This window comes from Halichoeres trimaculatus, unplaced genomic scaffold, assembly GCF_033239565.1.
Source record: "Halichoeres trimaculatus isolate MK-OKI-2021-1 unplaced genomic scaffold, fHalTri1.1 fHalTri1_scaffold_10, whole genome shotgun sequence".
Lineage (NCBI taxonomy): Eukaryota > Metazoa > Chordata > Actinopteri > Labriformes > Labridae > Halichoeres > Halichoeres trimaculatus.
The window spans coordinates 2,411,042-2,421,443 of record NW_027437187.1 but is presented as its reverse complement, the minus strand read 5'-3'; the positions used below and the strand labels follow the sequence as shown (position 1 = coordinate 2,421,443).

General features: G+C 44.4%; 1 protein-coding gene across 2 annotated transcripts; it reads right to left on the bottom strand.

Annotated features, from left to right (window-relative positions):
• Nucleotides 1-1,374: 1,374 nt before the first annotated feature.
• On the bottom strand, nucleotides 1,375-8,067 carry LOC141796695 (NLR family CARD domain-containing protein 3-like). Of its 2 annotated transcripts, none has more exons than XM_074677940.1 (7): nucleotides 7,921-8,067; nucleotides 5,855-7,658; nucleotides 5,596-5,769; nucleotides 5,118-5,291; nucleotides 4,864-5,037; nucleotides 2,463-2,509; nucleotides 1,375-2,338 (listed from the first exon to the last, which is right to left on the bottom strand). In XM_074677940.1, the coding sequence occupies exons 1-7, from the start codon at nucleotides 7,955-7,957 to the stop codon at nucleotides 1,809-1,811; spliced, it is 2,940 nt and encodes a 979-aa protein (XP_074534041.1). In that variant the 5' UTR covers nucleotides 7,958-8,067; the 3' UTR covers nucleotides 1,375-1,808. The 2 variants fall into 2 exon arrangements, with proteins under 2 accessions (XP_074534041.1, XP_074534042.1); XM_074677941.1 differs by having other exon boundaries at nucleotides 7,924-8,067.
• Nucleotides 8,068-10,402: the final 2,335 nt, after the last annotated feature.

The window sequence follows — 10,402 nt, the reverse complement described above, 5'->3', positions numbered from 1 at the left end:
AATGGCTTACAGTGGAAATATCCTCTGAATTTGGTGAAACAGCCCAGGGAGGATGTTCATTTGTAAGAGACCCAACCCAACCAGGAGATAGGGATCTGTCTCTCAAGGTCTGGACTGATCACTTCAAATTAAAGGAGCCCTTTGTTTGAAACCTCATCACTGTAAAAAGCTATTTAGTGGTGTTTTTCATCAGTCATCAAACCTTACATCTCTTGGTTTGTCTTCAGAGCTTCAGCAAGCGGCTCTATAGTAAGAGTAAAAAGTAGAGTGGGTAAGGAACAGCCCTGACACCTTCCACACTGAGAGGAAAAGCTGGAAGAGCAGTTGAAGGTGTGTAATACAGTCATTCACTCATCTAACAAAGTGTTCACCTTGACCACATTTATTCAGGGTGGAAACAGATAAGGCCATTCAACTCAGTGGAAAGTCTTTTCTGAGTTCAGAGACATGAGCAGACCACCTGTTGACTGTTGTTGAGAGAACTGGATTCTGTTCAACCTGCACATGTTGTTAGACCAGTTATGACCCTTGATGAAGTCTGTTTGGTCCCCCTTCAAAAGAAAAACCAACATCCCTTCCCACCTTATTGTTAATGGCTTATTGGGATCAGCATTTAGTGGAGAGATTGGCCTGCAAGAGGCGTAATCCTCAGGTCACTTATCCTTCAAAATTAGAGAGGTGTTTGTTTCCCTCAGAGACACAGGACAAACTTTTTTTTCAAAGCCACATAGAAAATGTTTGTAGTGTAACAGTTCTTAAAACTCTTTATGAAATTGACTGCTGAGCCCATCAGGTCCTGGTACCTTACCAGATGAGAGTCTGTTTTTCTTCTTGGTTAGGTTGGCCAAATATTTCCCAGCCTTATCACCATGTTCACACATTTTCTGTTTCCAAAATCTCACTTTCATTTCTGTGTACATGCATTAAGAAAGCATCAAGGGTGGAACAGAGTGCAGAAATTTCCTTTAGCCTTTTGGTAGATGGATTTCTAACAGAGGCTTCCTCAGCCAGTGTAAGTTTGGAGCTCAAAGAGCCTTTGTTCTGCCTGTCTGTGTCTATACTGGACATAGGAAATGAGAAAGACCTCTTGAGAAAGTTTGACAGGTTTCCCAGAACAATGAAGACTCATCAGTTGTTGGAGCATTAACTGATAAAAAGGTGAAGGACTAAACCAGGGCCCCACTTTTGTGATCAGCAATAATCTCATGTCTTTAATTTGATAATCAAACTATTTATTCACTTCATTATGAAACAAAATGTACACACAGTACAAAGTCAATGTATATGAAACATTTAAAGACATCACATCACAGAATCAAACAGGAAGTGTTTGTCCAAATAAATAACATCCAGCAGACGACCTGCAGCCCCATGTCTCTGCTTCTAGATTGTTCTCCATCAGCTTCAAATCACCCAGTGAGAGCCGTTCATTCAGCTCCAGCTCTTTTTGTCTCAGTCTCATGAGGACATGGCTTTCATCGGTTTAAACACAGGTGAGAACAACTCTGCAGGTGAAGAACACTTTCATGAATCAGACTCAGACGTCTCTGACAAACTTTCTCATCAACACTTTGAAGAAAAACAGTCTGAATGAGGCCGGATTTTTTCACCATAGAGATGTAAATAAGTCCAGTTCAGTGAGCCAGTTTTCCACTGAGTCCTGCTCTTTGATCACAGACATTCAGACTGATGTGACAGGATAGAAAGAGTCAAAGAATCAGCTGAAGTTTGTGTTAGTGCAGAGGCTAAACTGTTCTTCAGCAGCTCTTTGTGTTTGTGTAGAGAGGAGGAGACTCTCCGTCCTTCACTCAACACAGACTCACTGAGGAACCAGGAAACCACAACCTAAAGCCAGGATAGAGAGGTTCAGTGAAGGTGGTCCTGAAGGTGTGGAGGTGGATCAGTGAGTCAGAGGAGACTCTGTAGAAGGACAGAGTGCCAGCAGGACAGTCCACATACACGGCTACTCTGTGAAAGAAGGAGAACGAGGACAGAGGGAGGTCTGTTCCTCTGTTATTGTGACTGACAGAGTAACATTTATCAGAGCAGAACAGACTCCAGGACTGATCATTGGATCCAAACCTACAGTCATCACTGCCTCCTTTCCTTCTGATTCCTCTGTAACTCACTGATATATCAACGTCTCCTCTCCACTCCACCTCCCAGTAACAGCGACCAGTCAGACCATCTCTACACAGCAGCTGATGATAGAAATCAAATCTGTCTGGATGATCAGGATATGACTGATCCTCTCTCACGTATGTCACCTTCCTGTTGTTTTCAGACAGTCTGAGCTTTCTGTGAGCTGTGTTTGAGTCCAGAGTGAGTTCACAGAAATCTGATGGAGAGAAAAAGACACAACACAGCAGCAGTTTATCATCAGACACACCTGAAGGCTTCATTCTTTGTGAGCTGACAGTCTGCTGTTTGCTCATCAGGAGTCAAACTGATTCCACACTTACACTTCTTCACACCAGGTTTTAACCTCTGCTGTCCACCATGGTCCACCCTGGAGGAAGAAACACAGTCAGAGTGATTTTCTGTCCAACATGAGTCCTAACTGCTGCTCAACATGAAGCAGTGATCCTCAGTTTGTCCCTGTGACAGAGAAACAGGCTGAAACTCCTCTGAACCAACTGTCTCCATCACTCTGTCCCTTTTTCTGACAGTGTGGAGATCCTGGAGGAAAAGAAGAACAGAAAGAGTCAAAAAGCAAAGGCTGCCTGTTGCTCTTTGGATCCATAAAGTCCATGTTCTGCTTCTCATGTCCTCTCTGAAATGAGTAAGGCCAATTCCTGCTCTCCCTTTGTTCTGTCTCTTTAAAGTAGTCTGCTCTTTTTCTGTGTCAGGAGGAAAAATGAGTTTGTATAATATTTGATCAGATTCATTTGATCAGAACACACTGTCTCCTAGAGATTAGGTCTGTGTGTTTCTCCATGTTTTCAATCAGCCTGATGTTCTGACCATGTAACATCTGCCTTCTTCATGTTCACTCACAACATTAGTGGATGATCAGTCAGATGGGACTTTTTCTGTAGAGAACACAACCATCAGAGAGGTGAAGTGATGCTGGAGTCAACACACAGGAGAGTGTGTTACATGAGGAGGTTTTTCACAGCATCAAATGAAACTTCAGAGAACATTTCACAGAGACGTATGGTGTCAACATTTATCAGAGTCCTCATGTATCTGAATTCACAGCCTTTACTCTGGATGCTGACAGAAAAGCTGCTTCAGTCAGAATTCTCTCTAAACGTAGAAACTGTCAGAAATCTGATGTGTTAATGTCACTGTAAGAAGACAGGACAGCTGTAGTTTACCTGATCAATCAGCTGATCATGAAAGATGATCATGAGGAGGATTGAACAAACCAGAGGGGTATTGCACAAAAGTTGGATAAAGACATTTAGGAAAAATGAGCAGGCGCAGCTTGACTGAGCCTTGTTGGTGCTGTCTTGGATTAACTGGTTTCACGTTTGTCAAGCCAGGATGAAATGAAGCAGCTCAGTCAAGCCAGGTGTGGATCGTTGGGATAAGTGTGAGTTCACGGCTTTCTCAAGAAGACCACGAGATCGATCACAGAATCACCGATGGAAAATGGAACAAGGACGCGCGTCGTTCTTCACACCTGCTCCACAAAAGAACTGCTCCTTCAGCAATTTGAAAAAATGAGAGACAAAGTATGAAAGAAGGCAACATCAACGCTGATAAAAAGGAGAGGAAGAAAGTCTGTCAAACAAAAGAGGACTGGCTTGATGGGTAAGTAACATGTACAATGAATAAAGTGTGCTCCACAGGAGCTGGCATAACCACAGTTAAAGGTTACAGAGCTCATGACTTTATGTCCAAACATTAACAGTAGATATTTGTGTTTGTTGTTTGCCTTAATGTGGCCATGGAAGTGCATGTTACTTATGTAGAGCATCATGAAGTTCAAAGAACAAATCTACTCTATGTCAGTTTTATCTGTTGAATCAGTTTTTCCATCTTGAGTTCTGTTTCATCCATCATCCTTCATGAAGACCAAACGGTCAGAAAAGGACCTGGAAAAAGGTGAAGACTAAATATAAAAATAATCTGCAGCGTGTTAAATGATGTTAAAACACTAGGCCTGACAGCAATGAGACCAAATGAATGAAGGGAAGATTGTTGAAGTTCAAAATAAAGTCTGAATGATGTGGAACCCTTTAGATCCACATGGAAAGTCATGACTTTGTCTGTTTTTAGCAGACAGTTAAAACAAAATGATCTTCTGTCACTTACACTGTAGTTCAAATGTTTAAATGGTGATATATATTTCTTTTCTCTCTTTTTCAATCACCTCCTTCTCATTCTTTATGTTCAGGTTTTTAACATCTGGTGTTGTATTGACAAGGAACAGATTTCAAGTAAACTGTCTTCTTATTTTAATTGTTCAAATATTTTGTCTTTTCATATGTGATTTTAGTCTTTATATAATCTGTGCAAATAAATAATACTCAAAGTACGGGCAAATGAAAAGACTACAGTGATAATGTTTGGATGCAGGATGATTCAATGATGTAACGTGTATAAAAACCATGAAGATGCTGTAAAACACACTCATTTCTAACAGTACTGACAGCAGAGCCACCTCAGGATTAACCTGATCCTGGTTGTTAGCCTGGTCTGGAGCAGGCTAGCTGCAGAGAGTAAATCACCATGGTTACTTGTCCAGGATAAACTTAGCCTGCTTGAACATGATGCTAAGTTCATCCAGGATAACCAATATTTACCAGCTTAATCCCTGATCTTGGTTTTGTGCAATACCCCCTGGATCTTTTTGTGAAATGAGATGTTTTCTTTTTCACATTCAGTCTTTGAGCTCTTGTTGTCTGGTTTTACCTCAGTGTGTCCAGTCTGCAGAGTGGATCCTCCAGTCCAGCAGACAGCAGCTCCACTCCTGAGTCTCCTGGATGGTTGTAGCTCAGGTCCAGCTCTCTCAGGTGGAAGGGGTTGGATCTCAGAGCTGAGGCCAGAGAAGCACAGCCTCTCTCTGTGATCAGACATCCTGACAGACTGGAGGTAGAGAAAAAATCAGACTGTGAGGAAAAGTGAACCACTTTGACCACTTTCATTAATATAACCTGAAACCTGACCTGAGGGTTTCCAGTTTACATTGTGGACTCTTCAGACCAGCAGACAGCAGCTCCACTCCTGAATCCTTCAGGTCGTTGTTACTCAGGTCCAGGTTTCTCAGACTGGAGGACTGTGAGCTGAGGACTGAGGACAGAGCTTCACAGCTTCTCTCTGACAGGTTACATCCAGAAAACCTGAGAGGACATCAGAGATCTGTCAAATTAGATGTTCTTCTTTTTGTTGTTGTTTTTTAAAAGGAGAAGTACCCATACATCTTTTGGTAAATTTCAATCAATATATTTGCTGATGTGCTTGATAAAACTGTTTTTTTTTTCTGTCAGCTAACAATAGAAACCCAATGTCAAGACCTGCTAATAAATACTTAATGATGCATAAAGGACCATAAATGAATGTACTTTTTTATATTATGAAGTCAATGAGGTGCTATGTGTGACTGTGTGTGACGGTGTAAGATCTTACTTTCAGCTTCTCACTGACCTGAGGGTTTCCAGTTTACATTGTGGACTCTTCAGACCAGCAGACAGCAGCTCCACTCCTGAATCCTTCAGGTCGTTGTTACTCAGGTCCAGGTCTCTCAGACTGGAGGACTGTGAGCTGAGGACTGAGGACAGAGCTTCACAGCTTCTCTCTGACAGCTTACATCCACTCAGCCTGGAGAAGAATCAGTGTTTAGCACAGACTCAATGTTTCACATGTCATGAACAACATGTTTTTAATCTGTCATTGATCCACCTACACAGCTTTGTTGGAGGCTCTGATCACTGGCAGCAGCCTCAGAAGAGCCTCCTCTGAAGCAGAGTATTTCTTCAGGTCAAACAGGTCCAGATCTTTGTCTGAGGACAGTAAGATGAAGACCAGAGCTGACCACTGAGCAGGAGACAGTTGATCTGTGGAGAGACGTCCTGATCTCAGGGTCTGTTGGATCTGCTCCTCTAGAGAACGATCATTCAGTTCATTCAGACAGTGGAACAGGTTGATGCTTTTCTCTGCAGACACATCCTCACTGAGCTTCTTCTTGATGAACTGGACTGTTTTCTGATTGGTCTGTGAGTCACTTCCTGTCTGTGTCAGCAGACCTCTCAGGAGACTCTGATTGGTCTGCAGAGAGAGACCCAGGAGGAAGCGCAGGAACAAGTCCATGTGTCCGTTTGGACTCTGTAAGGCCTTGTCCACAGCACTCTGATGGAGGTGTTCCAGTTTAGGTTTGACTCTGAATAGTTTAGACTTCCATGATGCTGTTTGTTGTTGTTCCATCAGGTTGAGTCCAGACTTGGTGAAGGTCAGATGGACGTGAAGAGCAGCCAGAAACTCCTGAACGCTCAGATGGATGAAGCAGAACACCTTGTCCTGGTACAGTCCTCTCTCCTCTCTAAAGATCTGTGTGAACACTCCTGAGTACACTGAGGCTGCTCTGATGTCCATGCCACACTCGGTCAGGTCTGAGTCATAGAAGATCAGGTTTCCTTTCTGCAGCTGCTCAAAAGCCAGTTTTCCCAGAGACTTGATCATCTTCCTGCTCTCTGGACTCCAGAGAGGATCAGTCTCAGCTCCTCCATCAAACTTGATGCTCTTCACTTTGGACTGAACCACCAGGAAGTGGATGTACATCTGAGTCAGGGTCCTGGGCAGCTGTCCCCCCTCTCTGGTCTTCAGCACATCCTCCAGAACTGTGGCAGTGATCCAGCAGAAGACCGGGATGTGGCACATGATGTGGAGGCTTCTGGAGGTCTTGATGTGGGAGATGATGGTGCTGGTCTGCTCCTCATCTCTGGATCTCTTCCTGAAGTACTCCTCCTTCTGAGGGTCACTGAACCCTCTGACCTCTGTCACCATGTCAACACACTCAGGAGGGATCTGATTGGCTGCTGCAGGTCGTGTGGTTATCCAGAGGCGAGCAGAGGGAAGCAGGTTCCCCCTGATGAGGTTTGTCAGCAGCACATCCACTGAGGTGGACTCTGTACCATCAGTCAGGACCTGGTTGTTGTGGAAGTCCAGAGGAAGTCGACACTCATCCAGACCGTCAAAGATGAAGAGGACCTGGACCTCTTCAAACCTGCAGAGTCCTGCTTCTTTGGTTTGAGGAAAGAAGTGATGGACCAGTTCCACCAAGCTGAACTTTCTGTCTTTCAGCACATTCAGCTCTCTGAAAGAGAATGGAAATGTGAACTGGATGTCCTGGTTGCTTTTGTCTTCAGCCCAGTCCAGAGTGAACTTCTGTGTTAAGACTGTTTTCCCGATGCCAGCCACTCCCTTTGTCAGCACTCTTCTGATTGGTTCCTGTCTTCCAGGTGGGCCTTTAAAGATGTCTTCTTGTCTGATGGTAGTTTCTGCTCTGTCTGGTGTCCTGGATGCTGCTTCAATCTGTCTGACCTCATGTTCCTCATTGACCTCTCCAGTCCCTCCCTCTGTGATGTAGAGCTCTGTGTAGATCTGGTTCAGAAGGGTTGGCTTTCCTGCTTTAGAGATCCCCTCAAACACACACTGGAACTTCTCCTTCAGCCCAGACTTCACTTTACGTCTGCACTCTGCAACAACAGCTCCTGAAAGAAGAAAACAGAAATGTAATGAATGATGTGAAGCTACAATCAGTCTGATGAGTTTCTACTTTCTGACATCAGGAAGGATTTGATTTGGCTCCTCTCTGAAATCTCTTCAGCTCATCAGTTGTGAACAGTTTGTCACAGCTCATAGATGTGATCCAAATGTGAGCGTCATATTCAGAGCAGAGTTTGAAATGTAAACCTCTCCCATGTTATCCCATTTCCTCTTTCCATCATGTTCAATGTGTTCAAATCCTCTTACTGCTCTGCAGACAGTCAGCCAGCTCCTCCTGCTTCATTCTCCTCAGGAAGTGCAGAGTGATCTTCAGGAACGCCTCTCTGCTCCTCCTCTGCTCTTCATCCTCATCCTCCCTCTGACTCTCAAAGCATTCTGGGTAATCTGGACTCAGAGCTCGCTGGATCTCCTTCAGCTGGCTCTTTACGAAGCTGATGATGTTCTCCTGGAGCAGCTGGAACAGAAGAAAATGTCAGGTTGAACTTGTGGAAGGTCAGATCAGATCATGTGTGACAGACAGAAAGCCTGCTGGTCTGCAGAGTCCAGCATGGAGACTGGATCACAAAGCTGCTCCACCTCTTAGTCTGTGGATGCTCCTGTCTTCTACAAATGAAGTTTCTATGGAATAAACTTGATGATGGAGAAATCTCCTGGTGTGCTTTCATCCAGAAAAAGTCTGCAGTGACTTTAGAGCTGATGTGTTTCTTAGAATGAAGCTGAAAGCAGCAGCTGTCATTAACATGAAGCAAAGTCTTTGTGTTGTTTAAAGCTCAAACTGGACTCAGTTTGTCAACTCTGCTCTCTGCTGACAAAGTCTGAGTCTGTGTGAGATCAGCATCCAGCATGACCTCTGACCTCTGACCTGTGACCTGTGAGTGTGAGCAGCTCAGAAATGTGCGGCTTCATTCAATCAGTCAAACACTGAGTGTGAAGAGAATTCAGGCAGAGATGATGTTTGCAGTGTGATCAGGAAACTCTTCAGAAAGCTCAAACAGAATGAGTGTGTGCTCTGATTGTCAGGAGGAGCTGTGTTTGGACATTTACACACCATCAATATGGAGTCATCCAGCTGTGTGTGATGCTGCTGGGCAGACTGACCAATGGGAGCCTCTGATCTCTGAACTCTGTGGAACAAACAGAAGATCATGGAGTGTTTCTAACAGAATGACACACAGTGTTCATGTGATAGACTCTATCTGCTGGATCCTCCTACAAACACAGGACACACATGAAGAGACATGCTGAGTCCAGGTCTTTCTGCCTCCAGTCCTGTTTACTGCTGTTGGATCCTGATAGAAAGACAAAGACTGAAACATGTTCACCTTCACAGAGAAAACACCAAGCACCGTTAGGATCAGATGTTTCACACACAACAACAGGAAGTTACCTTAGACAGACTCACCTTTCATCAACATGAATCTCTCCATCTTCAAAATCATTCTGTCTGTCTGCAGACCAGTCACTCTTTAAGGACACACAGCTGGATCCAGGTCCAGGAGAGTCTGGTCTCTGGTGTTTGACCCTGACAGAATCACAAATACTGATGAATAAACATGAAAACTGAAAATCTCTAAGGTTTGAGTTCTGCTGAAATTTACCACAAACTTTTCTGAAGTTTGAATTCTGATAAAAACACTGAGAGAGATTATTACTTTGGACCATCAGACTGATGGACTGCTCTGAAGTTATCAAGCTGACCCTTAGACCGATCACTCTGTAAGGACACACAGCTGGGAGCACACACACACACACACACGCACACACACGCACACACACGCACACGCCAAACACACACGCACGCACGCACGCACGCACGCACACACACACACACACACACCCACACACACCCACACACACACACACACACACACACACACACACACACACACACACACACACACACACACACACAGAGTGATGTGAGTGCTGAGCTCTGACATGGAGAAGAGTCCTGGACTGTTAGAGATCCTGGTCTCACCTCTGAGCTCTGGTCTGGCTCTCCTGGTCCCCACACAGAGGGAGGGTTCTAGAGGGAGGGGCTCCCTCCTCTCTGTCCTCACACTGATCCATAGCAGAGCCCCCACCTTCACACAAACACAACAACATGTAAATGTGAATGTGCTTTATTTATACAGCCCTTTTTAACCACCTATGGGTGCCACCCAAAGTGTTTTACAGTAGAAAATGTATAAAAACTATAAAAACCAATAAGTTTATACAATAACTATAACAAGAATAAAGCAAAAAAACAAAGAAAGAAAATAGAACAGAATAAAAATGTCACAGACTGGGCATTAAAGTCATCCTGAATAAATATGTTTTCAGTTTAGATTTAAAATGGCCCAAGTCAGAGACGAGAAGCATTTCTGAAGGGAGCTTGTTCCAGAGCCTGGATGCTGCAACTGACAAAGCTCGGTCACCCCAGTGTTTAGCTGCGTTTCCACCAAGCAGTCCGGGTCGGTTCGTCTCGGTACGGTGCGACTTTAGCGGCGTTTCCACTGACTCATCCCGGGACGGATCCCTAAAAACCGAGACGAGCCGTCCCACTTTTTTGGGACCCTTTCGTATGGGTGCCAGACTGAACCGATCTGCTCTCGGGAGGTGGAGCAACACACTGCAGACCGCTGATTGGTCAAAAGAATCGTCACTTACCCTGACAGCGGCTGCATTTCTCCTTGCGGCACACAGACTTCTGTGAAATGAAGCTTGGTTGCACTTTGTAACAGAG

Bases quoted from the DNA above. Each gene is read 5' to 3' on its own strand.
- LOC141796695 (XM_074677940.1), bottom strand. From the start codon at position 7,957: ATGAAGCAGGAGGAGCTGGCTGACTGTCTGCAGAGCA. The intron at 5,292-5,595 runs GTCAGTGAGAAG...ATGTCCTCTCAG, and splicing joins TGTAAACTGGAAACCCTCAG to GTTTTCTGGATGTAACCTGT. The intron at 5,038-5,117 runs GTCAGGTTTCAG...CTCTACCTCCAG, and splicing joins TGTAAACTGGAAACCCTCAG to TCTGTCAGGATGTCTGATCA.